This window comes from Hippocampus guttulatus, chromosome 11 (assembly GCF_054856545.1).
Source record: "Hippocampus guttulatus isolate MCC_2025c chromosome 11, RoL_Hgut_1.0, whole genome shotgun sequence".
Lineage (NCBI taxonomy): Eukaryota > Metazoa > Chordata > Actinopteri > Syngnathiformes > Syngnathidae > Hippocampus > Hippocampus guttulatus.
The window spans coordinates 8,707,790-8,726,777 of record NC_141271.1 but is presented as its reverse complement, the minus strand read 5'-3'; the positions used below and the strand labels follow the sequence as shown (position 1 = coordinate 8,726,777).

General features: G+C 41.6%; 1 protein-coding gene across 5 annotated transcripts in view; it reads left to right on the top strand.

The window, feature by feature from the left end:
• dachd (dachshund d) overlaps positions 1–18,988 on the top strand; it is a 136,245-nt gene that overhangs the window by 113,233 nt on the left and 4,024 nt on the right. For all 5 annotated transcript variants that reach the window (XM_086124039.1, XM_086124041.1, XM_086124040.1 and 2 more), the window contains 4 exons: positions 10,514–10,659; positions 12,049–12,196; positions 12,383–12,526; positions 14,170–14,238. In XM_086124039.1, the coding sequence (XP_085980165.1) occupies positions 10,514–10,659; positions 12,049–12,196; positions 12,383–12,526; positions 14,170–14,238 (507 nt within the window). The remainder of the gene's footprint in view (positions 1–10,513; positions 10,660–12,048; positions 12,197–12,382; positions 12,527–14,169; positions 14,239–18,988) is intronic.

Below are 18,988 nucleotides of genomic sequence, written 5' to 3'. Positions count from 1 at the left end.
GCTTCATGATTAGGATTTTAATGTGTAATTGCCGCTTGTGTTGGTCGTATTTCGGCGGCGCTATCGGGTACACGCAGGACTCCCCAGTCACCTTCCGCGTTAAGCCGCGTGAGGAGGCGCTCTAATGAATTCATAAATGACAAACAAAAGGCAGCGTAAACAAAGAGTGAGGAATAAATGGCTGGATGATTAGTGGGTCACGCAGAGATTTGTGGCGTATACAGTACAAACGATCCCCCTCGGAAATGGGAATGAGTCAGGCAAAATGGCCAATCAATTTTAATCTCTCGGATTCTTGTGTCAATAAACGGTCGGCCGCAATCTAAATCACCGCTTCAATAAACAGTGGAATGTTGTTGCTAGCTCGACCTCAGATGTTCGACTATAATTCTTAGTTCCTTTTGTAGTGCTATCTTGCCGAGGGTTACGGATCGCATTTAAGGCCTTTTCGCCAACTTCTCTCCACAAAACGGCCACCTTTTTATCGAGGCTCGCTTTAAGAGCTCGTCGGAAAAGGCGGAAACTAAAAGTCCCGCACACTTTTATGCAGTCATCACAGTCGGCCGAGCCTGTAATCCTCGTAGGTCCGATAATGACACAGCCCCCTGCATTTATTACACGGCGGAGAGGAGGGAGGCAAAATGCTGACTTTGAACAAATGAACACTCTGACCTTTATGCAATAAATATGACACGGGCGGCATAAAAAGACAAGATATCTTCCTCCCGGTTGGAAGTCAACGCAGATCCCTCGTTACCTTCCCGCTTTCGCTGCCTCGCACGTGTTTGCGGTTTCGTTCTGACCGAGCGACTGGTGAGACACGCTTGTATCCGCCGCCTTTAAACGCACGCTACTAAAGTTCAATTTGTAGCTCATAATCTGCTCTTATTAGTCGCGCCACACCTCATATACACGGCGGAAGACAAGGGTGGATCGTTGTCTGTACGGCTCTGTTCATGCATGATTAGATTCTTTAAGTTGATTCTAATTGGGCCTTCTCCCACCACTTAACGCAATAATGCGCTTTATGCACCCATGCAGATTAGCAGCGTCAACGGTTGAGTGCATCTCTTTTGATGCCGAGTCCATATCTACACCGGTATTGTAAGAATATGAAAATGTTAACCAGCATGGAGAGATCATTTTGCAGAAATTGGGCGAATGAATGTACAGCACACATATTGTGGATGTTCACTGAAAAAGTACACATATACCCCTTTCCCACTGAAATTAGTGGGTAGTAGTGATCCATGGCGACACGCAACCAATTGGCAATATGTCCCTTTCCCATTGACCAACAGAAGGTGATTCTGCGCCCCCACCACTTTGTGTTTGGTTACGTCACCACGCTGTGATTGCGTAGATGATAGTGCGACAGATTTCTTGGTGGTAAACAAAGCAACATGGAAGCGAGTGTTCTTTCTTTTATCATGCTTTTTACCGTCCTCAAAATGGTCGAAAAGCAGCGGAGAGTCAACTCTTTGCTACTACTGAGACAACAGCTTAAGGGGCGATCTCCTAGCTTTGTTGTGGGGGCGTGCTATATACGAGGCCGATGGCGCGCAATTTTATGACTGATCACGTACCGCCCTATGTCATCACGTAATTATTGGGAAGTCCCGTGTTAGGCTTTCAAACTGCAAGCGGAGGCGATCCGAGGCAATCACAAACCGCCTCCGATGGCGTGCTGGTGGACACGGATCGACACGGATTGACACTCCTTTCCCACTGCCCAAAAAAGCGTGTTTACCCGTGATTTTGCGGCAGTGGGAAAGGGGTATTAGTGTTTCACGCTGTTACAATGTGTGGTGCTGAACAATAACTACAAACGTAATATACAATGTCATGTTAACTCCAGGCCAGTGATTGGCTTGCACCCGGTTCAGGGTGTCCCCCGCCTACTGCCTGAAGTCAGCTGAGTCCAGCATGCCTCGCGACCCTTGTGGGGATAAGCAAATCAGAAAATGCATGGGTGAATGTTAACTCCACGTGCGAATGCCAGATCATAGGTTTTGAACGATGAACTTCAGACCCGCGAGACACACCGTGCTGCCGAGTTTCAAGCAAACTGTGCAAAGCATCACAAAAGATTTTCGTTACCAAAAACAAAACCTACATTTTACAAAATGTGTGTGTGTGTGTGTGCGTGTGTGTGGACATGGCCTGAGTGAGCTTCTTCTTAGGGTCTTTTGTCACGTCCCTGATGCCGAAGGATTTATGATGTCCATCTGCGTCTCTATCTTCATGCAGCCTTGAGGATACGATTCAATTTATTATTAAGGCAAAAGCAATGGAGTCGTCACTTCAAGAATGCGGCGAGACAGACAGAGGGAGAGAGAGTGAGGGAGGCAACAGTCGGAATGGGTTATTAATGGAAAGGCACGGCCATAGGGCAGTTGAGATTTAATGATATCCAACGAGAAAAATATGAGGGTGTCACTCTCCAAAAAGTCACGCTAAATGTCAACATTTTAAGGTGGGCCGCGGCTAATTTAATGCCTGTGCACAGTAATGTTTTGGAGAGCATTTAGGAAAACACGGCCCAGTGGCCAGCCTGATTATCTCGCTCACCTTCCCTTCTCTCTCTCTCTCTCTAAATGGCTTTATGCACCAAGCGATTTCATCTCGACGCAATGGGAGGAGGGGGAAAAAAAAGAACGGCGTTTTGATTTTCACGCTGCGATAAGAGAGCAAGTGCCAAATGTTACCTGTTAATCGAGCCCAATCCCAACCGGGGGCCCTTGACTTTGTCCCCCCAGCAGGGATGAGGCAAACTCTCATTTTCCTCTCTCCTTGATGAAAAGGAAATTAGCTTCAATGTGATGAGGCCACATTAGTATTGTGTATGTGCCTTTGGATGTGTGTGTGTGTGCGCGCGCGTACGTGTGTGTTTAATGACTGTGTGTTTGCGTTGTTTTTCGCATACATCCATCAGCGGTTTACTTTGTTCACTTTGCAAGTGAAGCGGAACTTTCTCAGCCCAAGGACCAATCAGGAATTCGGGTTCCTTCCATATGTACGGTACTAAGATTCATCATATCATAACATCAATGTACAGGCACACCCCACTATTCGCCAGAGATAGGAACCGAGCCCAGCCCTTAATAAAAAAAAACTAAATAAAAGTCATTTTTAACACCCCAGCCCATCGTCCCACTAAAAAAAATGCATGGGTAAACAAATATGCACACAAGCGCTATTACGACATTAAACTTACCTTTTTGTAAATTCATATAAAAATCAATTTTAGGGAATACGGGCAAATTCTTACAGCAAAGTAGACTACACGAGCTATTATGGCTGCATCAGGAGAGAAACAGACACATACTTTGACTTTCGCGTTTGACTGTCCATGAGGTGTATTCAGTGTATGCCCAAAAAACAGGACATCTAAAATACAGATGAAGAAAATTTATGACACCTAAACATGTCCATCAAGATCACACCACATGGCGCAAAATTAACACTTGCTTTTAGCAGAACAAAAACAGCGGACAGGCGATCTTTTAAGGAACACGTCAGCCGTAAATCAACTAAACAATGCACAGTCCATCGATGAGCACAGGCTAAGAAAGTTAGCATCTCTTTTCTTCTTCTAGTTTGCTGTCATTTTACAGTACGAAAACAGATTATACAGTGTTATTTTGTCCTGTGTTTTTACAGGCACGCAGTACTTTTTGGAATTGTCCTTTCTGCTCGAACACATGTAAATACCTGAAACACAATAAAATGGAGCGCTGCAGTCAAGACGAGACGATGGTGTGAGCTAAACTTAGCGTGTGTTCATTGGCATCATTTCTTGATTTACCAGGTAGAACCCGGTAGAACGGTATTCTGGAATAAGCTAATATTAGCATGTGTGTTCCTTTTTGCCATTTTTGGCTTTTTATCCTCAAATGTGACGTGTGTACTCAAACTTGGAACCGAGTACTTGCCATTTCTTAGAAATTGTACATCCAAGTTGTCAATAGGGAGTCGAACCAAGGATGCATGGACTAACAAGTTTGCGTTGACATTTGATTAACAGTGCTGCTCATATCCATCCATTTAGACGGGTCATTCAGTTGAGTCTACTTAGCCTGAAAGACGCTTTCAAGTGCAGAGAGCGATTGCAAGATAAGCAAGCCTCATGTTTTTTTTAAGTGCTCAAATTGCATACAACTCCTTTTTCCTGCCTGCATCGCTTGCATTTGCAGCGGCAGACACATGATTCCCCTTGACAAGATTTTCCAAATCCATTGCTTTTAAGTGCAGCTGGAATCAGCACCGCGTTAGCCGCTAATGGCTGTCCGAGAGGTCATAACTGGTCCATTTGAAGGAGGAGGTTCTGGCGTTAGGCAAATCCAATGCAATTGTGCAGTGAGGACTCGTTTCTGTGCTGACAAGCTGCTGCTGCTTTTTTTTTTTTTTTAAAGCTTCTCCTGCTGGGAGGAGCGGCGCTCACAAGGACAAAAGCTTCCACCTGTCAATATATCATTCTGACTGGCCCAGCCCAGTGTACCTTTGCCCTCTCTCCTTCTCTCACTCTCGCGCACTCTTGTCACTATTTCAATCATTCTGTTCTTGTGCCGTCGCCATCTACGCATCCATCTCCTCTGCCTTTTTTTCTTTAACTATCCTCCTCCACCTCCTTTTTCCCCCCTTTTTCTTTGTCTGTCTCTCCTCCACACCTCCCTCTCCCCGCTTCAACAATGTCCTGAGGGAGTCGCTTTCAAACACAAGAACCAGAAACATATGGCACATTTTCAACTCCCAAGGTCAATTACAGCTATTTATCCCGAGATTGCGGCTAAATTTCCCAAGGTTTTCCTCCTCTGGCTTCGCCGCAGATTGTGATGTGTGTCTCTCGCAATGGAAAAAAAAAACTAAAATGAGATCACTTCAATTCGTATTTTCCCTACATAGCACAACTTCACGTGCAGTTTTAAGATATGTTCTTATATTTGTAGGAGCAAGTTCCAATTGCTATATACAACACGTATGTAATCACATGAGCACGTAGATTTATTTTATTTTGTATTTGTCGAACAATGTAAGGGTGCTTGGAACAAATATTTCAAAATATTTGCAAGTTCACATTTATTTTACTTGCTATGTTATTATTTTTCAATTATATATCATTGTGTCATATTTAGAAATACAAGTTTTAAGGTAAACTTGCAACTCAGATTTCATAATCTGCTAGCACATCTTCACTTATACATTATTGTTTTTTTTGTTTTTTATGTGCTGCATACAGTATTTTTTTTTCCATTTACATGTACAGTAATACTGCTATTTTTTCTTCTTTTTCTATGCAATAAATCTGGTCACATTTTTTAACATTTATTTTTAGAAATGCACAGTACCTCTCACACCACCAATGTTACAACATATAAATCCATAAATGCAACTTCACATACAGTATAGCCTATTATTTTAGAAACATAAATGTAATAGCATGTAAGTGTAAGTTTTTTTGGGGGGTTCATTATGATATTGTTTTAATTTCAGGTCCCACTTGCCACATATATATAATCAAATGTAAGTTGGAGACAAGCCTATATCCCTCCAAGTGATTCATATTTATATATTTATTACGTTTTGTATGTATTTATAGTCAAGTCAATGCCTGGCCTGGTGTTTGAGCAGCACAACATGGGAGGAATGAGAAAATTAACTGGATAGGTAATTCATCACCGCTTGCACGCTGTCAAGGACTCCCTCTGCAGCTATTCAAAGCAGGAAGATGGAGAAAGGAGGGAGTTATGGAGGCTACGGTGGAGGTGTTTAAATTACGGTGTTTCATTCACAATGCATTGTATTTACAACGTCCCCATTTTATTTGTGGCTCCTATTATCCGCTGAAACAGTTGTGCGTGAAATGTTATTGGTGACAGGAAAGGGGAGGAGGAGCGGGGGGCGTCGGGGTGACCTGCCCGTTTTTGCAGGCGGTATTTCACATGCGTCGGGCCTGGACGCCGACGCCGCCATCACAGCTGCTCTTGGCAGCCTCGCCAGCCCCGCAGAAATATCACCTGGAAGCAGAGCGCTCTGTTCCAGCGGGCCGCCATTCAGCTCACTGTAATTAAGTTGAAGACTACGCTCGTCAAGCGATTGTGAGGAATCAACACGCCAGAATGCCAGAGACTGCATTTAAGAAGCGTGTGCTGAATGAAAGAGGATGCGGATCTGCTGATCTATATATTCACATTCCATTAAGCCGTCTCCTATTTTGGTTTCATCACATTTTATTTGCCTGAGTTGTTGTTTTTCTTTTTTTCAAGGTGGAAATGTTATCTGACAAGAGGCGCTTGCACACTCGTCGGAGTCTGTCGAACAAAACGCTCTGTTTGCTTTTCCCACGGCATGACAGGTTGTTTCCCCGTCGCAACAAAGCCATCAAATATTCTGTGTGATCCAACATCGTGTCGAGCTGGGGGTGCTGGCGGAAGCCTGACGCCGGAGTTTGTTAAAGCAATGATTTATGATTAATGCCAGCTCGGAATCAGGACGACAAAGTGCCACCGGTAGGACTCAATTACAAAGCGCGCTCTCCCAGAGGTGTGCTAACATCCCTCGTTGACATGGTGATTTTATCGGGGGTGGACGACGTCTATATCAACCTGAGCGCCGGCCAACTCGCGGCGTTTTGATCTTTCATTAGGTGTTTTATGAAGATGAAACGAGGCTTTCATCTTACTCTAAAAGATGTTTATTTCACACACCGCACAAGGCGCAAATCATAGCTGAGGGTGACCAAACTTGGTCTTTCCCAGAAATGTCCACTTTTTGCAACCTAAAAGATTTCTCGGTTTTGATTGGATCCAAATCATCTCAATATGTGCCCTGCAACTGGACTGGTCATCGGCCCTACCAACCTACTTCGTATGTGGCTTTGTAGTCACTGTTCTTGCAGTCATTGGACAGTCACCATGTCAATCATTATAGTAGCACCAATGATTGTTCATGATTTGACATCAGTCTCTGTACTTGTGGGTTACAATAGCAACTGCCTCCTTCCTGCAAAGTGGCTTTCATTTCGGCTTAGGTTTTCCTTCATTTTAATCTGCATTTGTACCATTGGCACGGCCTCATCGTTATACACAGCACCAAAGGCTGCTCATTGTTATTGGATTGGATTGGATTGGATACAACTTTATTATCAAATGGATGATCTACTGGAGATGCACATATTTCAGAAAAGATTTCCATATTGAGTTTAGGGCGGCACGGTGATCGACTGGTTAGCACCTCGGCCTCACAGTGCAGAGGTGCAGGTTTCGATTCCGGCTCCGACCTTCCTGTGTCGAGTTTGCATGTTCTCCCCGGGCCCGCGTGAGTTTTCTCCGGGTACTCCTGTTTCCTCCCACATTCCAAAAGCATGCATGGCAGGTTAACGGAACACTCTAAATTGTCCCTAGGTGTGAGTGTGAGCGCAGATGGTTGCTCGTCTATGTGTGCCCTGCGATTGGCTGGAAACCAGTTCAGGGTGTACCTACTGTCCAAAGATAGCTGGGATAGGCTCCAGCACACCCGTGACCCTTGTGAGAAGCAGATTAGAAAATGGATGGATGGATGGATGGATTTTGAGTTTATACAGTATATGGGACAAGTCAACCAAACTGTGATGGTTGCATTGAAGAAGAAGAAAACCAGACGCATCTGCTTGTGCCTTTGTCAAAAAGCTCATCTCAGCATTATGACATGGAAAAAGTAAGCCCACAACTTAGCAACATTTTGAAAGCTTCTTTGAGTAAGAAAACAGGACAAAACATGACACAGAGGAAACTTCCAATTTAAATAATATGTAGATATTGAAGATGTATTTAAGAGACAAAAACGGTAGTCCTTAAGAGACAAAATCAGTAGTCCTACTTCAGGTAAAGGTTTATAGCGAGTTGACTCGCATGCGCCAAATTCGCTCTGTTTAATATGTCAGGACAGGCTCGTAAATGGGATATTAAAGCCATCAAAGCTGCTTCAACGCATGCCGCCTCAACTCCGAGTTTTTGAAAGAAAAACAAGATTGAAATACATTCGGCGTAATATTAAATTGTATATTTAATCATTTGTTTTTATTTTTTTCCCTGTCCTGGTCTGTCAAAATGTTTTTGTTTTGTTTTGTTTCGCTGGTGCACATGCTAACGCTGTAGCACCCAGTTTGTAAATGTTTGTTTTTTAGAATCTGTTGATAATTATTTTGGGAAGTATTCATCTTGTGGAAGATTGCACAAAGCAAAATATAGTCACCTTATGATCGCTTAAGCAAGACAAAGCAAAATTCTACTGAACAGTCAGAGCGTCATTATTTCTACAGTCACATTATGAACGCATTTTAATCAATTCGGGCAAACATCCATTCTAATTAACCACACAGAGTGAACTTCTTCCCCTTGAATAAAAGCAGAAAGGTTGTATGTTTCCTCCACGGACCTTCACCACCTTCTCCGCAGGAAAGGTGGACTCCAAATCCAAATTACAAGCCTAAACTGTGAATCCTAGCGCTCCAGTTTTTGGCGCCCGACATGTTTCCAGGGCATTTTGCAGATGCTCGAAATAATCTCTAATGTTTTTGCTCAATCTGCTCTGAGGATGGGCGAAATAAATACTTTAAACTAATTAATGTAGCACCAGCTGTTCCCGGCTCTTGGCTGGCATCGCTTGAATGTTGATGGGTGGGTGGTGAAAGGAGGAAAGGGAGGGAGGGAAGGCGGGTGCTGTTTGTGCACCGGTCCTCTGTTGCCACACAATCACAAATGAAAACTGAAGTCCACATTCCAATTGAGAGTGGCACTCTGAGAGCGCAGACCGAGGCTCAAGGATCTTAATTTGGATCAACTCCAATCGACAATACTTGAATTCATTGAGACTGAATCAACAGCACCTCTGCTGGTTGCAGAAAATTACTGCCATTCTGCTTTGAGACACAATCAACGATCAATTCGGCACAAATTGCCCAAAATTCTTAACAGCCGATTTTTTTTTAACAATCTCGAAAAAAAAATGCCTATCACAAATATATACTTTTTTACATATTTTTTTATTTAAAGTATGATCATTATGAAAACATGTATTTTAAAAATTAAAGCACAAAAAAATAAATACAAATAAAATGACACAATGAACAACATTGTCTCTTCATGTTCAATAAATATCCATGAACACTTTCTGTTGAGAACCCTTTAAAATTAATGGACATTATTCAAATAACATTAAAACCATTTTGTTGGGTCATTATCCTTCTTATAAAATAAACATGTTTGCAAAATATACATTAAAATGCCTTTATTTTATGCAATCCGCCAATGAAATGCAAACAAAACAAAAATATTCCACTGAAAAAAATATTTAATCAATGGGTTGCATGAAATAAAATCATCTGGATCCAAATTCATTTTTTAAGTCAACTCAACATCTACTTAAAAATATCTAAAATCTGATGATTCTGTTGTGTACACCCACTTGACAATTTTTAAAAAAAATCAACATACCATTTTTTTCAGTGTACATACAGATAATGAATGATATCAATATTGATCTTGATGATGTTTTACATTATCAAAATATGCAAGGATATTTCAATTTAACTGAATAAAGCTTTTGTCCCATTTCCAACTTTAGATCGGACGAGATTTGCGCCGGCAAATAAATAAATAAATAAAGATAATTCAATCATGTTTTTGCAAAACCCCACTAAGAAACAACAAAAAATATTCTGGATCCATTCTAAAATAATACTTATTGTTCCTTCTGTGATTAGTGAGCTCATTTCAACAACAGTGCTGAAATGTATTCCTGATGCAAACAACGCACAAAGAAAAAGAGTTTAAAAAGGACTGATAATAATGCACTGTCAAACCTTATCATGAATCCCTCTCACTTGAAATGATTTACTGTAGCTCTTAAACAGTGACTTCACTCCTGTGGAGATGCCTTGACAATGAATCGTCTGCTTCCAAGGCGGACAAAAGTAACACATCCGATGTGTGCGCTGTCTTTGCTTCCCATCCTCTCCGTCCTCCTCCGAGGCTGGATTGCAGATGGCGGGGGTTCTAGCCCCCGCGTTTCGCGATGAGAGGAGCATGATGTCATTACCGATTTGACAGACAGTCGCATGTGTGCGAGCACAAAGGAAACGCAAGCCTCTCGGGGGTCGAGGCGAGTGGGCCTGATTTTGTTGTCCACATGACATCTCTTATATGGAGGAAACTGGGATTTATGTCCGCCTTGATAGTGTTTAGCCCCCACTCTGGAATGCTGAGGAAAAGCAATACAAAGGATTCTCACAGGGGCCACTGCAGTGTATTTAGTAGAGTCCAGGTGACAATAGAAGAGACCTCTGTTAGGACAGTGGACTGTGGAACCTCGAAGTTCATACACAATCTGAGCACCTCAAGGGCTTTCCTCTTAATTGGTTCTGCTCTTTTTTTTTTCTTTTCTTTTTTTCTTTTTTGACTGGTGAGGATAAAGTGGTCCTGAAAATGGATGCATGGATGGATGAATATTTAATCTGTTGTGACTTTGTTTGCAGATGATAACCTGATGTGCACGCCAACAGCGAGAGACAGCTATGAGCGGTTGTCTCTGGCTGGACCAACTCTGCCTCCCGGCTTCCCCTCGCCCTTCCTCTTCCCAGATGGCCTGTCGTCAATAGAGACTCTCCTCACCAACATACAGGTGCAATTTTTTAACCAAATGTCATGATATCCATCCATCCGTTCAGTCATTGCATCCATATTCTGCAGCGCTTGTCATAATTTGGATCGTGGATAGAGCTGAAGAGATAATCCAATTCCAATTGATGTAGCACTGTAGTAGAATTTTTTAATTGCAGAGTCTGCACTTTTGGGTTAAAAAAAAACACCCAAAAAATAATTTTGGCTAGTTAGTAGGCTGTTTTATGTACTATATATATCTCCTATCATCGAGATTAACAACTTGAATTGCAAACACATTTTTGAAGTGGGGGCGGGGGGTATCTCAAAATAGTTCAGCCCTAATCACAGGTGAGATGGAGCCAATCCCAGCTAACTCGGTTGAGATTTGCTGTACACAGCAGACTTCTTGGCTGCAGCTCTATGCAAGCTCCACATTTACAAAAAACCCCAAAAAACATTCATCCTCACATTTACGCCGATGGACAATTTAGGGTCTTCAGTGGGTTTAGCATGCATGTTCTTGAAAAGTGGGAGGAAGACAGAGCAATTATGAGGACATGCATTGGGAACATGAACCCCAAACCAAGCAGGCCTGCGAACAGTGAAAATCAGTGTAGAAGTGACAACTATTGATATTATATCGAGATCGATATTTACATAGAGACAAATGTGCATATTTATGTAAATGTATACTGTAATTTAAGGACTACAAAATGAACCGATTAAAAGCCGCAACAGCTAGATGTATCCATAAAAACTCATTTGTACATTAGCCGCGGGTCTCCACCTTAATAAATGGGGTCTTAAACACTGATAGACACTTCTCCACCCAAACAATATCAAACGCAGCTATAGGTACACAGTTTACAGGAACCTTCATAAGACTAAACTGGGACTAGCTACTATTTCTGGTACTTGGTACTATACAACTACAACGTATGGGACCGAGTACTGTTCTGGGAACTAGTATGATTCCTGGAACTGTGTACCATTTCAGATACATTTCTGGCGCCATTCTGGGAGTAGGTACTATTCCATTTACCAGATAATATTTGTGGTACCAGGCACACTTGGCTGGTAACTGGAACTGTTTCAAATACTATTCTTCTCCCAGTTATTTAGCTGCCATTCTGCTTCCAGGTAGAATTTCTAATACTGGGCCAGGTGGGGTTCCAAGTGTGCATACAAAATACTTTGTGGGTGACGCAAACCATTTCTTGTCTATCAGTGGGTGATCACATTTGTCATTGGTCTTTGCATTAGCTATGGATCCTACAGTATTCCACGGCCTCCGCTGTGCTGCAGCGGGTGTCAGTCTCCACTTGGTTATTATTAGTGTATAATATGATGACAATTGGAGAAAAAGCATCCAAGTATGACTTGTCATAAATAATGTGTGTGTTTGCAGGGCCTGCTGAAGGTGGCCATCGACAACGCGCGGGCTCAAGAGAAGCAGGTTCAGCTGGAGAAGACGGAGCTGAAGATGGAGCTTTTCCGAGAGCGAGAACTCCGGGAAACTCTGGAAAAGCAGCTGGCCATGGAGCAAAAGAACAGAGGTAACCGAATCTGTCTCTGCATGCATGCGTGCATTCAAATACACATTACTAGAATATGCCTTTCACTTGATTTACTATTTACACAAAGATGTTTATAGATAACAGACAAACAAACAGTGAGGGATTTCATTCATATTGTACAATACATCCAAGAGTGTATTTAATGTCTGTGCATCCCCCACTCAGCGATTATCCAGAAGCGTCTGAAGAAGGAGAAGAAGGCCAAGAGGAAACTGCAAGAAGCTCTGGAGTACGAATCCAAGAGGAGAGAGCAGGTGGAGCAGACCCTCAAGCAGCCGTCGCCCGCCGACAGCATGCGCTCACTCAATGGTCAGTGACTGAAAACAATCATGTAATGTATTCCAAAATTCTGTTTTCATTTCCATGCTAATGCTAGTAGCTATTTGGCATATCCTACCCATAAATTGTCTTTAAGGTTTGTGGAATGTAGTGTTATCTCGGGTGCTTTCGGAAATTCAGTCCGACTCCCAAACTCCACTCTGAGTGTGTATGTTCTGAGAGGCAGCGTGCTTCCGTCACATTTCCATCTGTACTGCCTGATACACTGAGCACACCCTTTCTCCAGTTGGAGTACCTAGAGCTCGCACTGGCATCCATTTTTTGAGAGACTCTGGATAACCAAAGTCACATTTCAACAACGCTCTGAGTTTCTGAACCCTTGGATTGGAGCAGTGCGCACTTGGAGTGCATTTCTGAAATCACCTCTCAGCATGGCTTTGTACATTTCAGCCATAAGCTCGCTCTGCTAGCAATTACCTGAAACTGTACTAGAGATTTGGTTCAAGGATTCTCACGACACGTAGCCTCAACATTCTGTGTGCTTTTTGTGTAGAAGGTTTGTACAAGTGAACAACCGAGAACTGTTACGTTGGCACCTATGCCGTACCTATAACACAGCATGAGAGACGTCTCGTTGACTGATCAGTCAGTCGTGTAAGACCTATTACAGAAATAGTATACGATACAGTATAGTGGAAGGAGATATCAACCGTCTCATTATTTTAACAAATGCATTTTTAAAACGAATTAACAATGTTTGTGGTATATTACGGGCGCGGCACGGTGGTCGACTGGTTAGCACGTCCACCTCAATCTGCATTCATTTTTAAAAGCCGCTATTAATTTCAATAATATGCAAAAACATATGCTCAATGGACATCAACATAATTTATTTTTCTATAATCGTAGGTCTAGTAATCGCAAATTATATTTCATGGTTCACTGCCATCCTTCTGCAATGGATACCTCAAAGAGACAGATCCCTCGATCACAAATTTGCTGGATCAATGACTACAGCATGTATAACAAATACAATGCACTTTGTCACTTGAGGGAGCACTAGAAATTGTTTATGACTTTTTGCTTGTACCTCTGCTGAGAAATTGGTGCAAAATGCACGCACTTGGAACGTACTGTAGGTCGTTGCATTCTATTATTTCACGACAAGATTGCGAGTGAATTTTACACTTTGTACTTTTAAAGCAAGAAACATAATACAATGGAGACACGCGACAACAGGAGAAACAAATAAGTCTGCGGAACAAAAACACGGATGCACTCCACATTGTGGAGCAACCACATCAGAGAATGGCAAGATTATCTTCACTACTGCTCAGGGTACTTGTTTTTTATCATTCGATTAGATAGAGGTGTCGATTTGAACGAGGTGTTTATTTGTCTGACGTGAAAGCCCACGTCTGCTGACTAACTGAAGCACGGCGTCTATTAAGTTGACTGTTTTGGGCTTTATTTTGAATGGTTTTGAAGCTGCCGTTTTCAGGTCGAGTGACTCCAAGCAACACATTATTATAGCAAAAGTATATCTCACGTTTGCCGCGAGGCTCCAAGGCGCTACTGCTCGTTCCGAGTGAACGATGCGTCGGCACTGCTGACATTGCGCCGGACGGACGCCGAGAGGATGTTTAACGGCGTTGATCTCTTTTCTGCCACAGACGCTCTGACCCCTGAGATGGAGAGCGACCGCAGCAGCGGAAGAACAGATGCTGAAAGGACAATACAAGGTACAAGGGCTCAGATGAGACTATAAATCTCTTTTTTTCTTCTCTTCCTCTTGCGCACACCCACACACACACACACACACACACACACATTTAGTGTGCCTGCCGTCGGGCCATCGCTGTTCACCATCTGGGCCACCGTACTGGGTCAAGATCATCGCTTCTCTTTAGAGACAATCTAATGCTTTCAGGGAGAAAGAAAAAAAAACAAAACAATAGCCCTCAATAGAAGTGAACAAAACATTTTTCGATCTTGTAGGTGGTTCAATGTTCCCCTTTTCACTACAGTGAATTGAAAAAGCATTAAGCTGCCATTGTCAAACGTTTGGCAAGGATATGGCAGTTGATGCCGAGGATGATTTATTGACACATGAGCATCATCTCTGTCCTGTTAACAGACAGCTAACTTTAATCTTGTTAAATCATGATATAATTTGACTTTTAGCCCAAACCTGACTCAATCAGGTTTGGGCTAAAAGGTTTTTTTTTTCTTTTTTAAGAAATTTATATTTTTACAGATTGTACCGGAACTCAATTTCAAATTATTTTATTGACCTTGAAGACTTTAAAGAGTGTTAAGACTGCATTTTCCTTTACTGAAATATTGGCAAATGCACAATTAAACAAAAAACGTGGGAAACGGATTATGATGCCAGATGACTGGACTATACAATTTGTCTATGGAACCCAGTGTAAGACTTTCATCAGCAGTGGATCTCTTTGCCTGTCCGTGTTAGCTACGAGGCAAATTTTTGATTCATGGAGAATAACGTGAGTGCAAAAGAGAAGGGACTGCAATTTAATTCTTACCCTGGCAAGGGGTCACTTTGAATCTGAGGTGAACATTTAAAATATGTACATAAATGGAAAAAAAAGTGTCACTCGCCATTTCTGTTTCCATGTTTGTTAGTAGCAGGCTACACTCTTGTGCATCGAGAATAACTTTAGGATCAGTTGGAAAGGACTTTGTATTCTGTATTTGCATTCTGTGGCTGTTCCATTATGACTCCAATTTTGAAAACGGAAAAGAAATCCCTCAAAACAATTTGTCTATATGTTAGCTCGCCAGGACACTTCTTCCTGGTCCATGGAGAATGACGTAAAGAATTTAAATAGAAAACATTTGCCTCCTGGGGTGGAGTTAGTTCCATCATTATTGAATCAACTAAAACAAAAAATAAAAGTGTTGTGCCAACAAAACCAACAAAATTAAATCAGCAAACCGTGTCTTCATTTTTTTGGGCTAAAACGTCGCAAATTGTTGCTGTCGGGATTTGGATATTTGCTCGTGCGGTGAAAATACATTTCATAATTTTGGGAGTTATGCTAAGAACAAACAAATAGAAATAACGACACACGAAACAAGCACGTGACCCTTTCACCTCCACCAAGGGTAAAAACATCTCCATGCAGTCAAAATCACCAAACGGCATGCCTTGTGTGTGTTCGCGTTCTTTGCAGAAGCAGACGCGTTTGTTTACCGCTCAGGAAATACTAATGAGTCATAAAACCACCAAAAGCGTCGGAATCTCCCCTTTGGTAGCAATAAAAGAGGCCAAATCAATCCATTTTATGAATAAGCCTTGTGCATTTTTAATGCTTTGTTTGTTTGTTCGCCTCTGGGGCCAGGGGGTGGGGGGTGTCGAGTGTGCTTTTTTTTTGGGGAGGACCGCACACCGGTGATAACCTCAGTGGGCCCTCTGCTATTTGTGTTTACGCACACACAAGACACCGCGCTAAAACATCCTCAATTATCACGCCGAAGACATGTCGCTTTAAGATGCCTCGAGGCCGAGGGTGCACCTTTAATCAGAATTTGTCGAGGAAATTTTTCATCTCCCCAGTACAAAAACTTTGATTTGTGTCAAAAGCCAAACACAGTAGAAAGAACCCATGACTCCTCTTTCATGAAATGCCATTCACTCACGGTTTGATGTCAGGATTTACACGAATGCAAAGGTAACGCACACATCCCAAAGTCACAATCGTGCCTTATTTAACAACAAATTTGTATACTGTCTTTCACTACCGTAACACTGTTGATTAATTATGATTTTCATTTCAAAGTTTTTCATGTCAAGTAATTTTTTTAACAATAAAACTGTATATACCGCCAAGATAAGTGGTCAACACTACATAATTAAACTAAAATAAACCCATACTTAAATTCATAGTAATCAGCATCTAAATCTAATATAATACAATGTCCTTTATTAGAATGTAATCTGATATAAATATATAAACTATAACAAGCCCTGTCACAGAAAGTTCATCATTTAAATTAACAGTTAAAACCGTAAATCTACCATAAATTATGATCACAAAATAGAATGTAATCTTACATCCCCCTAACATTGAATGGCTAAAGAATGGCAGCCGATTAAAAAAACAACAACAAGAAGAAAAAACACTTAATGTGTGACTGTCCTGTATCCCTAACATCCAAAGCTTGTCTCTCAGTCATACAGACGACAACATACTACCTTTGCACGTACTTTTCTATAAGACGGTGTTTTGGCATCATGTTGGGGCATTTCAGAATGAGCATGAAAAACAGCAAATAGGTGAATTTTCCAGAAAATAAAACTGAGGATAGGTTCCAAAAAGAAACCTGCAAACAGGCGAGAAAAGATTGTATGCTGCAGTACGTCCACCTGACTTTGCCCATCAATGGTGCCTGCCTGTCTGTTGCGACATCACAATGATCCCAAAAAATAAAATACAATGTCCATCATAAAACAATGAGACTTTCTCACATGGCTGCGTTGGACGAGCATGCGGAATACATAAATTAAGATATGAATGAATTAAAAAAAAAACACTGCGTTTTTGTGCTTTTTTTTTTTGTTCAATTAGGGAAGCATTTGTCTGCCATCCTTGTTTCCTCCTGTGCTTTACTCTGCCAGCCTGGCTGTATAATTAACCTCCAATGGCAAAAAAAACAACAACAAAAAAAGAGGATAAATTACACAGAGTGAAATAAATAACTAAATAAAGAGGAAGGGGGGAGAGCGAGGTATCAGCTAGAGTGAATGTGTTGGGACATTCTCCTAACTCAGGGATTCAAGGAGGTGGGGGGTGGCTAATGAGGGCGTCATTTTGAGCAAACTAATTATTTCTATTTGTCTTTTGTCACACTTCTCTAATTCTGCAATATGAACACAGTCGGTGTTTATTAATTGCTTTTCGCTGTGTTTTGAACGGCTTCCAAGAGGGAGCAAAAGTCTTTTGGCAGACGGGGCACCACCACCACCGGCACCATCTTGGATATCTTTGCGCCCCGTTGTCTCCAAAGTTCTTTTTTTGTTTGTTGTTGTTGGCATCGTTGTCGTCGTTGTTGCTAGATTTAACATCGAAACAGTTCAAATTAAATTAAAAATTAAATGAATGAATGTCACTGAAGCAAAAGAAAGGGACGGGGGGGGGGGGGAATGGCTGTAATTAATGAATCCCTTAATTGTCTTCATAAAATATTTGCATGGGCATAATTTGCATAATTTACATGTATTAATTAATCTTTCAAAGGATTTTTTTTATGCTGAGGCAAAAAAAAAATCATTTTGTTTTATTTAGCATCTAATGAAATATGCATTCTCTTTAATGAACTTTTTTTTTCCAGTCTCAATTTGAACGCAAAAAAATACTAAAGTTTGAACGTGTTTTAATCGAGGTTGTTTCATCAGAACAAATTATCATGCGATTTTTCAACATTTGCGCAAACATTTGCAAATGAGCTAATGCCTCATGTTTAGCACGGGAATAGCTGTAAAGAAAAAAACTGATCGGAGAATGTGTGGGAAAAAACACGGTTTAAATGTCAGCTCTAGATAGCTACGAAACAAAAACAAGTAAAACATGGCAGCCACCCCACCCACTTTTGTGAAGAGTTGGGCCTTGGCAAAGCCGCCTCTGACATGACGTTCTAGTTTGAAAACATCCTTGTCCAATGACAACGTCATCTATCTTCAAATATATATATTTTTTGTTATTTAATAAAAGTAGAAAAAAAAACAAGATGCATCTTTGTGTTTGCATGAAAGCATTAAGTCACAAAATTTGGAGAGATGTGCTTGACATTGGACCCTGTAACGATATACGTGTATGTATTTTTTTCGCAACATTCTTCTTCAAACCACAAGATTTTAGCGTGTCAACCCGGAGCGAATCCAACTGAAATCCTCTGTGAAATGACGCATCAACGTGCAACGAAAAATGACTTATCTCACTTTCGGATGTTTCCTCGGCACCGTACAATATGACTTTCTTGTCATGTCCGCCGTCAAGTCTAACATCTCACGCCGCTAAATGTCTCCGTGCAGTATGCGTTCGTCTTCGGCATTGAATTATTTAATCGCGCGGAGGTAGAGAGGCGGACGTCACGTTAAAGGCATTACGGCTCCTCTGGCAGAGGAAAGGTAATCAACATTTGACAAGCTTCCTGACAGATGCTTTTACCGCCGCAGCATTTCCGAGATGAGCGCGTTCTCACAGGAAATGGATGCAGCGCGTTAGGTGAGCGCTGTTTCAAGGTAGCACGCCGCTTCCGATAAATATATCGGATGTTGTAGTCATACAGTAACGTCGATACTTTGTTTTATGTTTCACCATCAATTGCTAATAAATATATACGGGCTTTGAGCAGGTGATTAAAAGTAAAGGACTCATTTTGCTAAAACGAATCTGTTGGCAGCACGCAGATTAAAACGGAGCGGGGAAAATAGCTGGGATTTGGGCATGTCAAAACTGCAAACTT